Source organism: Cygnus atratus, chromosome 3 (assembly GCF_013377495.2).
Source record: "Cygnus atratus isolate AKBS03 ecotype Queensland, Australia chromosome 3, CAtr_DNAZoo_HiC_assembly, whole genome shotgun sequence".
Lineage (NCBI taxonomy): Eukaryota > Metazoa > Chordata > Aves > Anseriformes > Anatidae > Cygnus > Cygnus atratus.
In genome coordinates, this window is record NC_066364.1 from 66,335,646 (window position 1) to 66,357,683 (window position 22,038).

Consider the following 22,038-nt stretch of genomic DNA (forward strand, 5'->3'; position numbering starts at 1 on the left):
CCCTCAAGCTTTTGTACCTTTCCTTCCTGGAATCAGGTGTAGCTCCTGGTATCTCAGATACCCTGAGAGTTACCACCTTTGCAGAAAAATAACACATTTTACACAGCTCCACCAAACAGCTACCCATCTTCATTAAGAATTTAACAAGGAGCCTACCTTGTCTGTTTATTTTATTATTCCTCTACCCTTCTTCCTCCACCATGCCTGAATAATTTTCTTTTACCCTAAGGACTTTTAAAGTCATATTGAGCTCCTCTTCTGAATATGGGTCCACATGAACACCTACTGACTTCAACCACTGTCAGCTCCTGAGTTCACAAAAAGTAAGCCAACCCCTAAAACTTGAATAGACTTTATTTCCCATTTGTGCTATTTTTACTTCCCTTCTGAGTTTTAATGCACCTCTTCCCCTTACCTCCAAACAGCACGCACCTGAGATTGTTTGCTTTTCTCCTTAGAGAGATACCTTTCCCTGATTTTACAAAGTGACCGTTAAACATATCAGACCTTAACAAAACAGGAAGTAAAACTAACCTACATAAGCAATGAAGCAAAAGCATAAATATAGGAAGAGGACAAAAAGGTAAAACAATCAGTAGGTAACATGATCAGAACAAACTGGAAATAACAACAGCCAAGGCAGACAAACAAAACAGTGTACCACTTCTTTTTTTACAGATGATCTAGCTTTTCCTCTTCTCACCCTTATCCTTTTTTTTTCTTCTTTGTAGCCTATACAGCTGTCAGAAGTGGGCCTATATAGTCTTGCCCAGTTTTATAGCATTAGCTATTGACACTGTGTGTTTCTGATTGTAGTTAAGGTAAGCAACAATAAATGTAATTTTATTTAGTAATAACTAAAAAAGTTACACGGAAAGGATCCAAGGTGAGAAAGGACATCCTACTGCATGCTGTTTGCCAAACTAACATGGGGAGGGAAGGAAGGAAGCATGGCTCGTTGATCAGTTTAGCATCCATATCCTGTCTCCCTTTCCTCCTTTTACTATAGAAGCAGACTTCCTTTGGATTTGCTCCTACACACCATTGAACTATTCCCAAAGAGCAGAGAAGTATCAACATCAGCTGCATAGCTAAAAAAAAAAAATAAATGTCAAGGGGTGAAGAAAAATGAACACTAATTTAGAGAATGCGTAATTTCAAATGCAAAGCCTAAGGACACAACACAATTGCAAGTTTAATATTGAAATTCTCTCTACTTGTAGCACTAAGTGGAAGGGGAATAACAAGAGGAGTAACCATACAAACTGTATTTTCTTTAAACTTTTACAGCTCTACTGCAGGATTCACGTAACAAAGATGTTCAAGTTGCGCTGCCTTACAGGCCAGGTAACCACCATCCTTTCAGGCAAAACTAGTAACACAACAATAGAGAGTGTGCACGGAATTGAGAGAAAGGTTACAGATGGGCATGTATGAAAACTGTTCCAGTATATAACATTCTGGATCTTTGCTGGAAATTTGCACAGTAGAGTATGCCAGTAGATTCACATTCCTAAAAAACATCCAAATACAAGGTCAAATCAGCACTTCCTGGCAATTCTTTTCTTCCTCTTAACCACCTCTGACGTTCCTTACCTCAGTACAATTACTTTACTGAGTAGTTAGAGGAAACATGGACTACTTTGCTGGAACTATATTGCCTGAGAGACTGTCCAGCATAGTAATGGCAAGTATGCCATGGCTAGGTCTGCCTATACAGCTCCATTACAGCAGTACATTATATTTATCCTACTGATACACTTGTGATAAACCTTTCTGGAAGAAAAAAGGGACTAATAATGCTGGGTTAAACACAACTTGGTTTAAATCTTTTAAAATATTTTTCCTCTGCTGCAGCACATGATACTGAATGCACACCCCTCTGTCCTGTTCACACACATACACACTCATGCATGGTGAGTGGAAATGTATATCGCTTCCATCTGGGAAGGACAGCATCCTCAGAAGCAGATAGCTGCTTCTTATTTAGCAAACCAGAGCGTCTCCAGATGTTAAATACAAAGTCAGCTTGCTGTGAGCAAGGAAAGTAGCAACGCCAGATAAATAAAATCCTCGGAAAAGTACAGGGACAAAATGCCATTGTGTGAAAAGGTTAACTAAATCATGTGACGTGTACAAAGCTTTATGCTTAGTTTCTAACAATGAATGAACAGCACTAAGAACATGCTCAGCACTTTCAGCTACCAACATCATCACTAAAGGAGAAGGTGTGGTGTGTGTTTCAGGGTTTGGACCAATAAACGCAAATGTTCTGATTAAATCTCCTCCCTAATGCCATTACTCCTGCAATATTGTGTCTCGCTGGCAGGCAGATACACAACTCAGTATCATTCAACAGATACGGTGAAAAGAAAGAAGTGTTAATGTAACCACTAAAAGCTGAAAGAAAGGGTACTTCCTAAGTCATGCTCCTCACTACTAATTATTCAGTTTAAAGTGGGCACAGAGTGCACAGATGGGACAATCATTGAGAAAGATAAACACATACAGCACATCCAAGAGCTCTGTACGCCTACAGAAATGTCTTTTCTGCATCTCTGTGGTGATGCATGTACAAGTGGTCAATATGGAAGACATTCAAATGTTTGTGAGCAATTAGGTACAATGGAAACATATCCTCCAACAGATGTGCGAGACGATAATAATCTGTGTTACAAACCCAGCCAAGAAACCAAAGGAAATCAACTGGAAAACATCAACATTGACCATTCGACAACTCGTTTACCATAAAGAAGTCATCAACAAATGCAAATGTCACTGATCTCCTTTTTCTGTTTAATTAACAAAGAAACCTTAATTACTTTCTAGTCAGTGCAGCTCTTACCACTTCAGCACTCATTGCAAACAAAGGAAGTAGGAACTGAGAATCTTCTTTCATTTATAATTCCTTTTTTTTCCCAATACTTTGGAATTTGTTCTGTTTTAGATTTTTCTCACTAATTTCAAAAACGTCAAATCCTCATATCAGGCATGTCAAGTGTTATCAAATGTCAAGCACTATGTAGGTGGTTAACCATCCCCTTTTCAAACTACAAAAAGAGTGTGTGTTTCCATCTGCCACTCTAGTAACAACAATAAATTGAATAAAAAATTCCTTCCACATCTACAGCAGAAGACATCACAGCAGTCTCTTACTCCAAGACATACTAAGAGTGTTGCAGGGGCATCATTTTCAGCTCTTGGCAGCAGCACTTCTGTGCATCACTTGATAACTACCCTCTGCAAGTAGTTTTAACACTATGACAGGCACCGGCAGCCCTGACCTTGATAACAAAATACATACATATATATACGTATATCTCCTACACCAATATGGAAAATTGTTTTTCCATTTCGCCACATTTCTGAGATTTCAAAACTATTTTGCTTTCTGTCAGAATGAAACCATGTTCTTTTACATTACGCTATTTTATTTATTTATTTATTGCCAAAATGCTGAGAAAGAAACACCACAGGGCAAAAAGAAATAGCTTGACATCAGGATATTCATCCATGATGTAGGAGAGAGAGACGAAGTCTGCTGCTCTGTCAGCGTCAGGCAAGGAAACTGAACTTGGGTATGTCTCAGCTAAGGTTAAGTTCCTTGATTAACAGCTAATAGCTGCCAGTCCTTCCTGGTGTCTCCAGCTCCACCTGATCCACTTACAGCATCAACAAATATTCACTACAACGCACAGATTCAGACTCTATGGCTCATGGTAAAGCTAGTCCTATAGGACACAAGTGGCCCAGGCTGAAATCAGTCTATCTTCAGCAGGAACGAGTAAGGCAGGAAAGGAAATAGTGACTAGAAAATGACCACATCTGAGGTGGGTGCAAACTGAGCTGCACTTATGCCCAGCAGAGGGCTAAACTTTCTTTATCCCACAACAATTAAAACCTGGTGTATGAAATTGAAACACAAGAGAAAGAATTTTAATAATGATCCGATTAAAAATAGGGAAGCCGGGATGATGCTATGCATCTTGTGAATAACAAGTATGTTTAAAAAACATACCTATGTTAAAAACATACCTATGTTAAAAAACAAAACCTATGTTTAAAGAAGGAGTGAAAATATTGATGGAGTCTATTTGTAGGAGGTGGCAGATCTATGGCCTTCATAGTAACCAAAGGCTTTCAAAATCAAATGTTAAAGGAAAAAAATTAAAAATGTGGAGATTAATGGGATACCATATACATGAGGTATGGTTAAACAGACTGCATCAAACTAACCTGACATCTGTCTTTGATAACAGATACTTTAAAAAACAAATAACATAGGATACATCTAATGTTCCAGAACCTTACTTTTAAAAAAGGACAGCTTTATAATATCCCAAGGGAAATTATTTACTAAAATAGAAAAATATAGTAATTAAAACAAGGCAGAAGTGGCTAACAGGGAAGACAGCAATAGATTGGCTTGAAAGAGCTTCTAGGTCTGGGACAGGCTACTGGTGGATTTCTTCCGAGGTGAGTTTGGTGACCAGTTTTACTTGATATTTTCGTTATTTGTCTCAGCACAGAAAGTACAACAGGAATTACTCTGATTAAATACACCGATCATTCAAAGTTGATGCATACCATTAATTACGAGCATGACTGGACTACCACACAGAAGATGCAGGATGACCTTGAACACAGAGCCGCAGTCCCAGAATGAAATCACACAGGACAAAGTTTCAGGCACCAAGGAGAATAATTCCTTCTACAAGCTGCAGCTCATCAGTTGGAAATATGAAAAAGCAAAAAGCACGGGTGTGTGGAGAAGAGGGTAAAAACATCAAGCTTTGAGCTAAAGCTACCTAAGCAAAGGTCAAGGCCCACAGAGGCCAATCAGTTATAACACTGATCAGGAATATGCCAGTGCAATAATAAGATTGGCTTTTAACCATCACACAAATGAATTTCTGAAACAGGCTTACTCAGGAGCAAAGGATGCAAACAGTTTATCCTATTTTAAAATGAAATAGGAATATTGTATGAATAAGGCTGTTGAAAGCCTTGACTAGCAGAGGACTGGACTCAGTGAGTTTGGGAACTCCTTCCTATCCTATGTTCCTTGGTCACTAACATAACACAAATAGTATGTATATAGCTAAATGCAGCTATGCAGGAAAACAGATAGCCAGAAGCCTCTGTCTGTGCAGTAGAGCACAAGAAGTACTTTGTTTCATTAGTGCTGGTGTATAAAGATCTGGGCAAAGAGCATTTATGACTAAGACAATGCTTCTAGCACAAGTGCGCATAGGTGTAGAAACTCTGTTGCCAATGGTTGTCTTGCATGCCAGTCACTTGCTGATTCCAGCTTAGATGTTCGTTATTAACTCTAGTTGTTTCTCTGCTGCAAACTGATCTTAATCATGGTTGTATTTCTCTGGCACACGGGAGGGAAATGGTGCTCTCATTTCCTGTCCTCTTGACTGCAGTAGATAGATGTTTCAGATATAAAAACATGCATGCACGCACAGCTTCAATCAATTATGATGGCCTTGGTCCAGGCTGTAAAAGACAGATACCCAGATCTCTGATCGGAGCAATGAACAGCATTTTTAAACACTGGTAGTGTCTGTCAATTTCAGATATAGGTTGCAAAACAGCAATAACCCGGGTGGTGACTTATATCTGAGAATTCCAATATGAATTATAAGCTCAAAAAATTAGGATCCATAATTATGAGAATATGAGGTCCAGTCTATCTTCTAGGAAAGAATGTATTCAATATTTTCACTAATTCCTTACTGCTCTAAAAACTGCCAGTAACACATAACAAAGCCAACCTTTAGCATGCAGGATATTCTCAATCTGTAGACTTCCACTACAGAGAGTTTCCATAACATGGCTTCAAGGTTAGTATGGAAATGAGAAATTATATTTGGGCAATAAACTTAAGCCAGGTGTATGGAAAGTTGCATACTTCATTGTTGTGTGAATTCTCCAGACTGATCAGTTAATTACAGTAAGTTTGCGGTTCCCATATACTTTAGCCAATGTTACTATCAAGAGAAAAGTAAGTTTCCAAGAGAAGATAACAAACATTTCCAAAACCCCTGGTGCAAATAATACTAAAACCTGAGCCAAATCTCAGAAAGGTACAAAGTCTTGGTGGTCTTAATTCCTTTAGACTTACTGAAAACCAGGGAGTGGTTGGTGAAGCATTCCAGCATTGCCTGGAAACACGAAATATCAGTGTGTTGAACTCTAAAAATGCTCCCTTAGAGACCAGTACTCATAACCTCAGTTAAACAACTCAGCCTGGCAGGTAGCATGCATGTGCTTATTTCTCTTGGTCTGATACAACTAGATATATTTCAGGTTTTCAACAGTGTATTTATTTACTCTTTTGTAATGAAGTTAAAAGATAGGTATGTAAGCATTTCCTTCTGTATCATTTTCCTTTCTGAAAGACCTCAAGAAATATCTTTCAAAAAGTAACAGTTGATCCTAAGGAATTTATAAAACGTCTTTCAAGAGATGTTCTCACAATCTTTGTTCAAGAAGGCATCCAAGTTTTGCAGGAGAGATATGAAGGTTTCTGGGTTCACTGACTCAGTTATGAATAACTCATATGTCTTGCTTATGTCAGGATCAGACCTTTCAGTTCTTTGGATCATGTTATCCCCTGGGACCAGCACGGAAGGGGCTCTCAGCCGCTGGCATCCAAGACAGAGCTCATGTTATTTCTTCAGTCCTTTAAATTTCTATGTTGCAAACAGCACCGTAACTGCAGTCAGGAATGAGAAAAACAAGATTGCCCTGACAGGAGAAAACAGGTTCCTGTGAAAGGTTTAGTACCTGTTCCACAATGGTTATTTGCACTGGAGAAATTGCTAGTGTAGGTGAGAAGGGTCTAGATGAGGTGTGTGGATAACACTAGGTAGAAAGGTTTAGTAGAGCTGTGATGCAAGAGGACACTGGAGTTGACATCATGAAGGCCCAGGTCTGGAAGGATCAAGAAGCGGTTGGAAGCAGACTGTGCTTTAAGGACCTCATATGAAAGCAGTTCTAAACTCTCTAAACCCTCTTTGGCCAGAGACGGATGATTATAGACTTGGTGATAAGTCAGTTGAAAAAAAATTCACAACCCATAATACAACAACGTCCCAGCAAAAGTGACATGTGGAATGCTTATTTCCACCTTGGAAGACTCCACTGAAAGGTCCTAATTTACCTCAATCCATTGATCTAGTTCCTCTGCATGTCCCAGCAGGAAAATAAATAAATGAATAAATATAAAATGTCACTCCTTTGCACAAGCCTCAGCACAATGACTTGTTACAGAAACGTTTATTTTCTAAACCAAAAGCTTTCTCTATGTAGTTTCTTCACTAAGGAAACAGATACAAGGAAAGGCAGGTAGGTAAGCAACACTGTTGTGAAACAACCACTGAAATACATCATGCCCTCCACCACTTCAAGCTGAAAGCTGGTGCAATTTGATTCAGATTTCTCAAATTTATTATTTTTTATTATTATTATTATGGTTCTCTGTGAACCTAGGCAAACAACTAAAATACGTAGTCAAAGGATCATAGAATATCCCAAGCTGGAAGGGACTCACACAAAGAACTTCAAGTCCAACTTGTGGCTCCACACAAGACCACCCAAAAATCAGACCCTGTGTCTGAGAGCATTGTCCAAATGCTTCTTGAACTCTGGCAGGCTCGGTGCCGTGACCACTACCCTGGGGAGCCTGTCCCAGTGCCCGACCACCCTCTGGGTGAAGAACCTTTTCCTAACACCCAGCCTGACCCTCCCCTGTCCCAGCTCCATGCCGTTCCCTCGGGTCCTGTCGCTGTCCCCAGAGAGCAGAGCTCAGCGCCTGCCCCTCCGCTCCCCTCATGAGGGAGCTGCAGGCCGCCATGAGGCCTCCCCTCAGCCTGCTCTGCTCTGGGCTGAACAAACCAAGGGACCTCAGCTGCTCCTCATACTTCCTCTCTAGACCCTTCACAGAGCAGAGTGGAACAATGCCCTCCCTTGACTGACTAGCAATGCCATGCCTGATGCACCCCAGGACACGGTTGGCCTTCCTGGCTGCCAAGGGCACACTCTGACTCAGATTCAATTTGCCATCGACCAGAACCCCCAGATCCCTTTCCGTGGGGCTGCTCTCAAGCCTCCCACCCGCCCAAATGAGTGCTTCCATTTTGAAGCTAGAGCAGAGTCCTTCAGAACCCCTGGGAGTTCCTTGGTTCTGTTCATCATGAAACAAAGTAATTTGATTCATTTGCTAAGGTCAGCATTCAGGCACCACGTATCCTAAGTGTAGATTCTTATTAATTTCCAGTTAAGTTTCACAGAATTATGGGAGTATTCATGTTACATAAATTCCAGTTAAAATTACAGAAAAGAGCTAAGTGTTTAACTCTAGCACAGTGCCAGTTCAGTTGTTTCCCTGCAGTTGGTACTCACAGGCAAGTATTACTACTTAGACACTCAGACTCTTTTGCTGGAGTATATTGAAAACAATTTGTGGGCAATAACTGTAGTTATTATCTGTGCAGTGGTTTATAGCTTTTATGCTGCTTTAACTAACGATTCAAAAGGTAGTGACACACAATTTATTACTAATTCAAAAACTTCTTCCTCTTTTTGTTTAGGAAATTTTCAAGTTCTTCAGAAAGCTTTTGACATAACTGCGGATACGAACTAGCTCAAATTCTTGCTAAATTAACATGACTTCATTGTACTAATATTAGTAAACTATGGAGAAACTCCAGTTCTAGAAAATGAACATCTTAGAGAAACACAAAAAACTTATGGGATTTTCTCATTCAGAAAGATTTTCTTTCTTCAAGATACATGGGCTTTTATCACTTGGTTGTCCAAAGTATTTTGTAACTTATTCTAAGACTAGCTGGAAGGCTTGTTCTCAGCTTAGATTCATGGCTGTAACAACTGACTCTTTGGTGTAGTTAGAAACTTCATTCAGGAATTCATTCACCCTATTATATCTTGAAAGAAAATTATAATGCAGCTGTCATAACATCAGTCTTCTCAGATAGGGTTCAAACCAGAATTAAAAGACGCCTGTCACTGACAAGACTAATTGTTGTCAAACAAGACATGCAGTTACTGGCCAGACAAGGAGGTTCCACTCATGGCCCCTCTTGTCCAGATGTTTTGGTTTCAGGGAGCAAGCTGTGAAACATCAGCAGGTGCTCTATATGCTTGCTGAAGAACAACACAACTAGGCTTCTTTTTACAGATCTGATACAGCCTAGATAAAGAGAAGCTTACTTCTGGCAAGAGTCTGAAATGCTCAAGTAGGACCTTTGTTCTCTATCCTTCAGCGAGGAAAGTGATGCTTCTTCTTTAAACATTCCACAGTTACATGTTTAGAAAAATCCAGTATGTTCATGCAAATATTCTTGTCTCATAAAGCTTAAGGCATGTTGGGCCACATACTGAACAGTGGCTTAGCTCCAGTATGCCACCTACTTCTGCAAGTGCGACTTTCTGTAGGCTGCTTTATGCTCTTTTCTTTTTCTTTTTTTTCCTCTCAAATATCTGCAGAAACATCCATTTTGAAGTTAGAACAGAGTCCTTTAGAACCCTTGGGAGTTCCTTTGTTGGTTAACTGTTCATCATGAAACAAAGTAATTTGACTCATTTGCTAATTCAGTAATCTATAGGAGATACAAATTACCAACATAATAGGAAATCACTGCCTACGCTTCTGTAGCAATGCCTGATTACCCCCTGCATTTCAATGATATGTTTTTAAAGGGTTATTTAACTTGCTAAACTTTTTCTGTCCAAGTATCTGCCATTCAGACAACTATTCAGGCTTTTTGGTTTTAGGATTAACACTTCACACTGGCTCCTCGAATTGTTACCTGAATACATGCATTTCCTAAGTGCATATTCCTAAATGCCCTCTTAGAAGAGGCCAGTGTTAGCTGTGTCTAGCACATCACCCTTCTATTCAATTTCAACAACTGGTGATGCATGACTGTGGTACAGAGGAAAACACAGCATTTTTGGGTGGCCACCATTCTCTAAAAGTACCAGCAAAGGCTGCAGCCCACAGCTGCCTTTAGGTCTTCCAGGCTGGGGCTGCAGGACACGCAGGGCTGCTGACAACACCTCCCCTCCCGGCTTCTGCTGCTACTGTGGGTTTGCTTACACGGGACAGCTTTGGCCATTCTCAGTGGTCATTTGCTCTCAGGAGAGATGGAAAGCAAACGGAGCTGGCCAAGTGCAACACCTTAGAGGTACATTTTCTCCTCCATCTAAATCACAAAAGTAAAGAAAACAGGCAGTAAAAAGTGAAAAAGAAGAAGTAAATAGTTTAGCAAGAATTTGTGGCTAGCTTAAACAGTTTTTTTTTATAATTACTCAACCTACCTTACCTCTATGAAACACATAACACCATCTGCTGTTTGATGTGTTTTAAACGTGCCAAAGGCAGTAGTCTATATGCGGATGCCTCTCTAACTCTATCATTATTAATAAATCTCCCTGCTGTCTGTATTGTCACTCTACAGAATTCAGTAGGATGGGCAATGTCATGATTTATGCCTACGTGTTGTCACTGAGCCAGAATGTGCAGTTCCATGGGGTTTAATGCAGTTTACATCAGGAAAAACACAACTTTGGGACACTGACTTCACAGGGATTATATCATAGCAGCACTTAGCAAAGCAGAACAGAATACTCCCTCAGTAGAAAAGCACAACGAAGAGCAGTTAAGGATGTCCCATTTTACAGCATAAACAATCTTTTCATCTGCAACATGCACATCTAGCAGGAAGCAAACAGGACAGTTTGTCAAGTGCCAGTAAGAGCTCATTAAACCACCGCTCTTGGGAAACATTCTGTATTACACAACATGCAGTAGGCAACAAGTGCTCCTACGAGGAGGCAAATGCTTTCTTTGAATTAACTGCTACATCGTTATAGTCCCAGGTGTTGCCCAGGGCCACGACTGATCTTTTCCCAATGATGCACCAGAGCACAGCACCAGGATATTTGCATTAATGGCACAAAAGCAGTTGCAGTGGAAGCCAACGTAACACAGTTATCCAAGGCTATTTCAAACATACCCCTCCATCTCTGAGCTCTCCTTGACAACCAGCCACGGCATGTTCTCTCACACTTACATCGCTTCCTGCTCAACTACACAGAGTGACGAGTGAAGAGAGAAACCCCAAGTCATAGATCTTCACATAGATAACCAGTCATGCTGCATAGACAGCTACATGGCCATGCTGGGACGTGACACTGGTCTTCTAGCATGTTGCCTCACGCCATGCAAAGCCACTAGGTATCTGGTACTGGAGCCACCAGGCAAGAGCCAGCAATGTGTAGGAACCTGAAAAACTAGCACGCCTTCCTCACAGATGAGGACCCATATCTATAACAGGGCTGTGGGAGTCCTCAGGAAGATAAAAAGCAATATTCACCTCCTCAGAGCTCAAAAGAGCTTCCTGTGAAAGAATAAAAATAAACTGCTTTTATTCCTCACACACACAGAGCCTCACAGCGCCATGAAGATCACGTCCCACAGCAAGATGAAGTGAATTTGACATTGAAACAGCAGCTCGGCAAACAAACAGGATGTGATTTGCAAAGAACGACAAGAAGAACTTATTTAGAAATGTTTTTCAATTTAGTTTTACTTTTGTTTGCAAAATGCTTTGAACTTTAGCTTAAAAGTGGCTTATGAACCGCTTTAAAAACAATGGACAAAAAGCAACAAGCGGGGCAGTGGGAGCCAGTGTTTGCTATTGCAGGCAGCAAGTTACCTTTGCTTTCCTTCTGACTTTCCCTCATTTTTTAAGAAGGGACTTGCAGGTCTTTCCAAATCAGATGGGACTGGAAGAGCATGCGGGGACTGTTCCTGTGTTACACAGCAAGGCTCACACCATGACATGAGCACAACTGTCTGGCTGTGGAACCAACCTCTGCCCTTTCCTCCCTAGGCTCGACAGCACCTGACGGATGGAGCAAGGCTTTCTGGAGAAGTTGTGGTTTGCAACTGAGCTTTACAGAGGCACCTAAACCATCCAGCAAGAATGTATTTGAAATAGTAAGCGCCCTGGGATTGACAGCAATCCAATTTTTATTGCTACCACATTTCTAAGAAGGATTTAGGTATACTGAAATCAGACTTGTGGCCAAATGATGTGCTGTACTTCCAGGCATGCTTTTGAAGGTTAAAATCAGAAGTCATTTATTTCCTTGGAAAGAGAAGAGCCACTTTCCATGTGAGTGTTCAAGCCACTGATCCTCCTCCTGAAACAGTTACGTTCTGCATAAATATCTGGTAGATATTTAGTAGATGAGGTGCTGAATCGTCATCGCTCCTCTCCAGCACGTCCCAGCTACCTGTCAAACTGCACAAAGCCTGACTCTCTGACTCCAGTCATGCTTTATACAATGTGAAACAGCTTCATGTGGGGTAACACAAACAGGTGTATCCATGCTAACCTGCTGCCTGGGGATCAGCGCAAGTGGTGGGAAAGCATAAGGCAAAACCCATGCTCCAAAACGATGAGAGGTGCTCTGAGGGAAGGTCATCCGAAAAAGAGCTTGCGGCCTCCGAAAGCAGCTCTCCTTGCAACCAGCTCTGCCTCCCGTGCTTTCCCTGCTCCCAGCTGCAGGTCCTGCTGCTTACCTGACTCGACCCTGGTCAGACCTCTGCACCCGCCAGTTCAACTCACTGAGTTTGCAGAAAAAAGAAAAAAAAAGAAAAAAAAAAAAAAAGAGAGAGAGAAGCTTTCTCCTGAACTAGCTTCATCAAAGGCTTCAGCAAGTGCCACTGCCAGCACAGGGGTGGGATCAGTGCTGGGGGCTGGACGGATGGGCCCAGGGAGAAGGAGGAGGAGGAGCAAGCCTTCCCCTTTGCAGCCACAGCCACTGTTGGCTTGCCTGTGCTGCTGGTGGCACAGCACCTCCAGAAGGATGGGCAGGGAACAACCCAGGCCTCTCTAAGGGTGCCTTGCCCCAGAGATGATGAGTACAATGGTAAACGAAGAAAAACTGTCTGTTTTTATGTGATTTTTGTTGTTTCTTTGCCTCTTAGATCTTTGACCCTCCCAGATAAAAACTTTTGCTCGTGGAAATTTGTTAAAGTATATCCAAACTGCTATCTCCCACATTTTTTTTTCCTTTTAAGTCAGAACTATTTACAAATTAGGGTTGATTTCAACAGTGTCAGCTACCCAGAAATGACAGCTTATTTGGCACAAACCCACTTGCTGGGGAAAAAAAAAAAAAAAGTCCAACTCTGACAGCAACTTGCACACTGCCATGGGTTTTCACACCTACTAAAGCTTCTGCCTCCTGCTTCAGCACTCTATAGATATACCACTAACCCACACGGGGCCGTCCTGAAAATGCAGTTTTCAATTCTCGTCCCTTCTCTGCTGTTTATTCCTCAACTCCCCATGCCATCTTAAAATGAGACATTTTTCCCTCCACAGTTGTAAGAATTCTACCCCAATTCCCTCTTTCTTTATTTTTTATTTCTATACAAATATTTGCCTTATTTGCTTAGCACTGGAGTTTGGAGCAAATTTAGCTGCTCTGTTATTTGGTTTTCCACATTTACGAATATGTTTTTTAGAAGTATTTCATCTCATTTCTTTTCCAGGATAAGCTTACTACCAGCCAAATGGCTAAGCAGCAAGCATACAGCGTTGCCATGTGGAAGGTCAAATGATATGACCGCAGGCCGGTCCAAAGTACAGCTACAAGGGTATGGCAACCTCTTGGAGAAAATGAATCACTCTGACAAAAAATTTCACTGGGAATGGTTTTTAGGAGTGGCAGAGTTAGTGGCTTTGGAAAAAGTCAATCACTTCCTTTCTGTACAGTAAAAGCTGCCAAAGTTTGGCAAGAGGTATAATTGGGTATCCTCAGCACAGCAGGGTATGTAGGAAAAGACATTCATCAGGGTTATGCTAAGCAGTCACAAAACTGTAAACAACTGTGGACAAACTATTTCCACCCAAATTATATGAAACCAGAGATTTAAAATAAATTCTGTTTTGCATTTGGCTGGTTGTTGCAGGCACCAGGCAGGGTATTACCATATGACTCTCCAAGCCCTGAAAATTTCCATTTTTCAAGCACTCTGTTAATTTTAGCTTATTAATCCTCAGAGAAGTCTAGAAATATAAATATCATTAGTTTTTTTGCTTGTTTTTGATTTTTTTTTGGGGGGGTGAGGGGTGGGGTGGGGAGGGGAGGGTTAAACAAGAAGGTGACAGCAGAAACAGTAAGGCTTTTAATTCCAGGTATGTACCTTGAGATAAATTGTGCTTGATTTTTTAAAAAAGGTCCACCTCTCTTGGCACTGACTGACTTTCAAAGGCACTGCTCAAAATGGATGCACGAATACCAGAAATTATTTCTGAAAACTGTGGTCTTAAGAGTGACTTGCTCAACTGTATCAAAGGAGACAGAACAATATCAAAAAATGTATGAGAATTCAGAAGTTCCTGGCCTCCAAATCCCTGCTAAGATTATTAAATATCCCCTCTTCTTATCTAAAATCTTATTGAATTTCTGAGTAAGTACAAAGAACATAGAACAGTTAAACCCTTTAAGATGATCTCTTAATTCAAAGCAACGTCATTTTCTTCTGTTTCCATTTGAACCTGATCAGGAGATCAGACACTAAGCACTGATACTTGGTAATTCAATAAACATGGAAGGCCTTCTCACGAAGCTTAATTTAGAACTATTTGTTCCTTTTCTGAATAAAATAAATCTTTCACTGCTTTTAAGCAGGAAAGCAAACATGCTATGTCCCTTTATACACTAGTGTTCAGAGTATAATACATACTCCAGTAATATCCTAATATAATGGGCTATTTGCACAGGTTGCAAATTTATCCCCAAGGAATGACGAGCCTAGTGAATGGACACATACATTTATTATACCAAATACTCCAGGTAATGTTGGCTTATGATATCAAGCCAATAAGCTGAATGATAGTACTGGTATAATTATGTAATTAATTAGCTCTATCATAATTTTTGTTTTATAACACTAACTTTTATGTGCTACTAGTCAATTTAATGGCATTTTAAATTGAACTAAGGCCCCTGAGAGAGATGCTACTTACTGTATCACAGATCTTGTATTCAGATTTCTTTTAATGTCAAAAGATGACCTAATAAAATTACTTTATAATTAAATCCATTCTAACAACTTCTCCTATGCGATTCTTTTTTTTTTTCCTCCCATTTTTTAATTACAAAAAATTCCAATCAGGAAACACTTGCTACCATAATTATATATGAAACCCAGAGATCCTTTCTTGCACCTCTTATGGCTCTCCCTTACACAACAGTGCACTCTTGCTAGCTTTCCTGCAGAATTTTACTAGCATCCCCCAGAGGTGCAATGAGGAAATTGCACCTTTTTCATTCAAAAAACGAGTTAAATTTGCTTGAATCTTGTCTGAAAAACAGACAAGGCATGGGAGAGATGGGGAGCAAATTCCCAAATCCCTCCTGTTTCAGACAGGCATTTACATGTATTCTAACATTACAAGATGTGTTTCTCACATGAAGTAAGGTCAGCTGAAACAAGCTGGATCACTCCACAGTGCTTTGTAAATGCACAGCACAAAATCTCTCTTACTGAAGCACACACACACCTCACACCCAGGACACATCAAAACCCCCAGAATGGTCCCCCTCTCAGCATGCTCCCTATGCACGGGCCTGTCTGCCACAGGCCAGTGCAGCAGAGGACTGCACACTGCAGCAGTGAGTGTTAATGGAAAGGATGCAAAGGTTTTTCTTGAGTTAAACAGCTTACAGCAATTCCATAGCAGTGGGTCTTCATCTTTTTGTCACTGAGGCTTGCTTAAGGACACTGATAGCTTTGCATGTTATCAGTCTCTCATGTCCCCCTGGCTCGGAGGCCCAGCTATGAAGGCCGCTGGAGGTGGCCAACTTTACCCGCAGCCTGTCATGCACCTCCTCACAGATCCTGTGTAGGATCCTCTGCCCCAGGGAGAGGAAGGGTGACCGTGGCTTTCCTCTGCCCACCATGGCTGTGCCCCTCGATGTGCCACCTCCTACTTCCAGCTGGAAAGGCAACCCAGCAGTGAGCACTGGCACCTTCCTTGGGGCTGGCAGGGCCAGGGTCAGTCCTTACCGCAGAGGCGTTTAGCACCTACATTGCTCCTCACCCAGAAACCCATCACAGTCTAACCATGACACGACACTCCATTTGATGTTTAGTACAGTGGTTTGCATTGAATAAGAAATGTGAGCGGGTATGGCAGCAAAACAACCTCTGTGAAAGCTGTTTTCTTAGGCTTTCCTCTACACAATGAGAGACTGTATTCAACTGGAATGTGCTAGAGGTAGTATCTTTGGGTAGGAGCAGAGCTGAAGGACTCCTTTCTGAGGTGATAATGATTACTGCATTTAAGGCACTCTAAACGTACATAGTACTTTAGCATACGTAAAAAGCACTCTAAACACAGAGCAATACTTCTGTCTCTGAAAGCCATCACATCACTTCAACCACTAACGCCCAGGAAATGGATGTAGTGGAAATACCCAACATCACACAGAACTGTGCCGTTAATACTGGATGGTGCAGCCAAATGCATTTAAAGAATGTAATCTTCCTGCAGAAATAATCATATCCCATTCCATTTCTACTTTCTAGAAAATAATGAAATAACAGACAGATATGGAACATAAATGGAACTTCACTGGTTTGCATTTGGGTTTCTCACTGAAGCATAAGCAAAAATGTAAACATAAATCAGACTTAAATAAATTGTTGTCAACTCCTTACCATTTGCTGTGTTCTTTCTGAAGTTATCTAGAAACTCTTCCAGGAGCTGTGACTGGTTTGGAGGGGGCAACAAACTTTTTGGATCCCTGGAAATGTCACCATCTGACCAGGATGCACACAAGGGTTGCAGAGTTCCGCAATGGCTCATTCTCAGAGTCAGCATTACGCTTCTCTCCAAAAACAATAGCTCCATCTGCCTGAGGTCAAGATCAGACACAGCCTCTCCATTTATGCTTAGGATTTCATTGCCTACTCGTAGCCCTGGGAGCATGTGAAAGGAAAGAAAAGGGAAGAAAAAAAAAAAAAAGAAAGAAAGAAAAAGGAGGGAACATAAAATGGAAAGGGTCACAAACCAAACTTTATGCTGCTTCACCTTTTATTTTTGTTTTCCATAAATCTGTTAGAACTGATGGGAGTTTTATATATGTTATACAGTTTGACTTCATGTTTACTTTGATACTACTACAATTAAGTTGTTTATTTCTAAAGAGGATTTTTGGGGTGGGAGGGGAGCACACCTTTTGAAAAGATCAGAATAGAAGCACCTTTCATGACTCAGATACCCTGAATTCATTTCAAAAGACGGCCCATCAGCATACAGCACATTAATACAAATAGCATTATGCCACTCTGAGAAGAACAAGAAACTAGTCACGCAGATCAAATCATTCATGCTAAACTGGAATAATAACAGATGGAGTCTTCATTAGCTTTTGTATAAATCTAAACAGTGGCAACTGCTGTCTTTCAAGGTTAGCAGCAATCAAGTGGTCATTACCCTCAGGCAGCTACTGAAACTCTGTCTATACTTTATGTTTTTGTATCTCTATTTTTCAGAGTGCAGAACAAACACAATCCTGCTGAAAAGAAACACTGTTTCTGAGCACTGTAGTAGAGAAGTTGCCCAGGGAGATGTATGCAGAAAACTATTTGGGGGAGGGAGGCTACTTTTCACTGTCAGCAAAAGTGGAAGTGATGGGTCTTGGAGACTGACCAAGCCCATGAGGTTCCCCAGTGTGAGATGAATTCTTCCTCCAGCTTGTTTCTTCATGCAAAAACACTTGGTTGGATTGCTGAATGCAAAATTTGTCTCCAAGAGTGAACAAGAACTCTCCCCACTATATTGGAAGGATAATTCAGTTACTCTGTGTACATTATCTTTCCCAATATCACATATTTTCCACGGTTTTAAGGAAAGAAAGCTATGTATAGTAAAAGCCAAGAACCATTTCAGACAGCAGTACTAAAGCTCCTTCATGTGTGTGAATTTAAAAAGATAATGAAATGCAGTGGTAAGCATCAATATGATACATACCTTCCTTGTATGCGAGTCCATCAGGGAGAACATCGCTTACAAATATATGGGTGAGATGCTGATTTTCATCAACTTGAGCTGTCACTGCAAAACCTGAAGTAAAAGAGGTCTAAATCAAATAAACTTTCTCTGAAATAACTCTTATTTTGTGTGTTTAGTAGACTTTACATAATCAGCAAGTTGACAATTCTCATGAGAACACTCTCAGATCACAGAAAAATTATCACAGTTTCTGAGTGATTGTAAGGACAGCTAAACTTAACAGGACATTTCAACATTCAGGAAATATCATGCTGTGCTGTAAAATGATAAATCATATTTCAAAAAAAAATGTTTCTATCTTAGCCCCACAGGACATTTCAATAACACAGCTCATCATTATGGTATGAGTTCTATAATGTGTCCATCAGACACATAGTTGTTTTAAACATTTCCAGAAACTGGAAATCCAAACTAGAGAGCAGCAAATCCATACAGACCAACATGTTACCCCCTCCCCAAAAAATCATTCATACCAACAAACATGCAGCTAAAGAACAGCACAGAGCTACCTTACAAAGATATCTTTGCAAGGTATATATATATTCTTAGCCACAAACGCCTCCTGTAAATAAAAAGTCTGTCAGAATTTATACCAAAAGATAACCTGTTGACCCTATGACAACAGTGGATCCTACTACCAAAAAAAGGGCAGACCTTGACCATGGCTGATAGTATTAATTTCAGCATAGCTGGCATATTCTGATAATTCCACACTTGAACTATTTGGCTAATGCATCAGAACAGAAAACAGGCCCTTCCCAAATGGAGAAATAAGAAATGTATTTGCCAATGTAAAACAACCAATTTGAGACTTCATTATAATACCATGGGTCCTTTGCAGACTCAGATATTGTGAAGGATGGCTCTGCCTGCTCTCAGAGACAGAAAGCTCCTGAAAAGAGAAAGTAGATAATGAGAAGAATAAGAATTCCTGAGAGATGTTTTGGTTAAACTTACCAAAATCAGTTATGTTTTCAGTCTTTGTAAGATGAACGTGATAAACATTTAATGGACAAATTTCTATTTCATCATACACCTGTTGGAAAAAAAAAAAAAAAAAAAAAAAAACAGCAGAAGTTATCAAATTATGAAACTTCAAGCATCAAAGCCTAAACATACATTATGGGAAATAAATACAACACCATTTAAATTATTAAAGAGCCAAACCTTGCTATATTTACACAGAATTGTGTTACTTTGCATTCATCATCTGCATCAGTGGGACTAAACACAGAGTAAACTAAACATAGAAAATCCAGCCTGGAGTTGAGACTGACACTTTGTGTCTGTACCAGAAGCCCCACTTCAATCTTCAAACAGCTCTTGAAGAGAGTGTTTGTAGTGCCTAGCCATCTGAATGTCTGCATAGGCATGAGCTGTGTGAACAAGGATGGCAGAATGCAATCCATGAACAGCTTTAAAACCTTATTTTAGATCTAAATCACACATATTCATAGGTGATAATTTAACTGTAGCTACAGACAACATGGAGCTTTATATAAAATGAATCACACTTTCCTGGTCTACTATGTATTCATATGGTTCAGGAGCACTGTACTCAGTATTTTCATCAACCAGTCTTCTGAGTTGTAGACCGTAGTGTCTCGGCTCCAGCTGTTTCATCTAAGGAATATAAGAAAAGAATGGGGACTAGAATGTGTTATTTATTTCCAGAATCCCAGAGGACAAATAAGCGATACATACACACACACCTTTAGGAATCATGCAATTTTAAACAAGTAATTTTCTAACTACTATTTTTGTGATGTAAACAAAACTAGCTGCATTGCTGAGAAGATAATGTTGAAGTGCAATTTCCATTTTCCCTTAAAATCCTCCCAACTTCTTTCATAAGCACCTTGTCTTGGCTAATAGACTAACTGAATGTTGTTATATGTTTCCAAAGATATTATAACTGCTTTGTGTCCTTTTGAACTTACATTCACAACCTTTTCTGTAACTACTTGCAATGACTCAGTTCTGCTTAGCAACTTTTTCTTCTGATGTAGAAAATGTATATGCATGCATGGGCTGTTAGGAAAGGGGATGGGATGGGAAGCAGATTCCCTAAGGGTTTGCCTTTATTGGATTTTATTTTTATTGCTGGGTTTCATCTACGACCAGAGAGTTTCACCTATTTTTTTTCACCACATGAGGTCAAAGCCCAAATCCTGTATCAACAGGAAGTCAAAGGGAGATAGGAGTATTCCCAAAGGATATTAGCCTGAACGTGTCGAGCCCCTGATGGGAGTCTCTCTGAAAAATCAGGATGCTGGTGAGATACTGCACAAAACATAGGATACTGGATCAGGATACTGCACAAAACATTTTGTTTTAACATATTAATAGAGCAGCATTGCTTAAAAAAGGGAAAAGGAGGAATGACTGAATACGTTCAGATTATTTAACCTCTTTAACACATCTCTGCAGCTTATGGAAACTAAATCTACTGAGTAACTAGTAATTACTTGAACATTTTATTATGTGTAACAGTTTATGAGTTGCATGTGTACTGTATCCTAAATAATCATATTCAAATGCACATTTCTTCTATATGTGCTATCCAAAAGACTCAGATGGAAAACAGAAATGAAAAAAGTATAAACCCCATAAAGCATGAATGGAGAAAAAAAAAAACAACCTTTGAAATTTATCCTTATACACATAACATTCAAACATGTTCTGTTAAGAAGAAAGATTCCTTACATTCATCAGAGCAGAATGAAAATGTAAGAAGCAAAAGAACCAGAATAGATGAGTAGAAAGTATTCAGCATTAGAGAATGCTTATGCAAAGCTTTACACACAGAATAGAAAAAATAAAAAATAACACAGAAAAATGTTTCAGAAAAAAAATACTTAAAACTAAATTTTCATGTGACACAGACATTAAAAAATTAAAAGCCAGCTTTAGAATTACAAATATTTTGGAATGATGGAGTAAGAGAGGTAAGGAATTTCCTTTTCAACTTAATTTTATAAATATAAATTTTATTTCCTCTTTCAATGGTATTCTATATTACCTTAATGATTTCCAAATGTTTCAGCTCTACTGTGCCATCTGCTGGTCAAACAATATCTCATAAAATTCCTTTAACCTGTACAGTGAATTTTTAGGAAGTAAACTAGGCTAATAAACTGTTTCTCCAGGATGCAGTCTCCACTAACAAGAGTAATGAGAAGATAATTTCTTCTCAGTGATGTCTTGTAGATGAACTGTGACTTGACTACAAAGAGTGTGCTTATTTTGATTTAAAACACGTAGTACATCCTAGATTTTTAGAAACTTATATAATTCCTTTCTTTATTTATTTATACAACATTATCATGTGGAAAGAGCTATTAAATTGGGGCCCTTCCATCATTAGAAGCCTAAAAATTCATTAACTTCAAGCCAGTTGAATGAGCTCACCTGAAATTTCACACTAACCTATGCCAAAAGCTACAGTTAGATTTTGTACAGAGTGGGACTATGTACAAAAAAAAAATCCTGGTTTTTTTTTTTTCTCCATTTTTTTCTCTTTACTTGTGAAGTGAATAAACTATATTTACCACTTGTTAGAAAATAGGAAAACATGATTTGGGTGTGAAAATTTAGCTGTTCCAAAGAGCTTGTTTGTGTAATTTGATTTGGATCATGAAGTCAGAGCCAAATTCAACCACTAACACAAATGAAGACCAAGGTGCCAGGTAAGTTGTGATGCTCTGGCGGTGGTGGTATTCTGTTGGTAGTTAAAACTGGTATTTCTATTCTACCTTCCATCTGTGACTCCATTTTCTGTCCCAAGATCTACTGCAATCCCACCCAAATTTCTGGCACTGACTGTCAAAACATAATGCACTCTTTGAAATTCTCAAGGAGAACATGCACTTCGTTAATCAAAAGCCAAAAAAGGGCCCTT

The 22,038-nt window shown here is 39.7% G+C and overlaps 1 protein-coding gene across 14 annotated transcripts in view; it reads right to left on the reverse strand.

Annotated features, from left to right (window-relative positions):
* The window catches only part of TIAM2 (TIAM Rac1 associated GEF 2), a 170,621-nt gene that overhangs the window by 32,615 nt on the left and 115,968 nt on the right, over positions 1 to 22,038 (reverse strand). For all 14 annotated transcript variants that reach the window (XM_050710027.1, XM_050710016.1, XM_050710020.1 and 11 more), the window contains 4 exons: positions 19,655 to 19,760; positions 19,095 to 19,172; positions 18,096 to 18,188; positions 16,781 to 17,041 (listed from right to left, as the gene is read on the reverse strand). In XM_050710027.1, the coding sequence (XP_050565984.1) occupies positions 16,781 to 17,041; positions 18,096 to 18,188; positions 19,095 to 19,172; positions 19,655 to 19,760 (538 nt within the window). The remainder of the gene's footprint in view (positions 1 to 16,780; positions 17,042 to 18,095; positions 18,189 to 19,094; positions 19,173 to 19,654; positions 19,761 to 22,038) is intronic.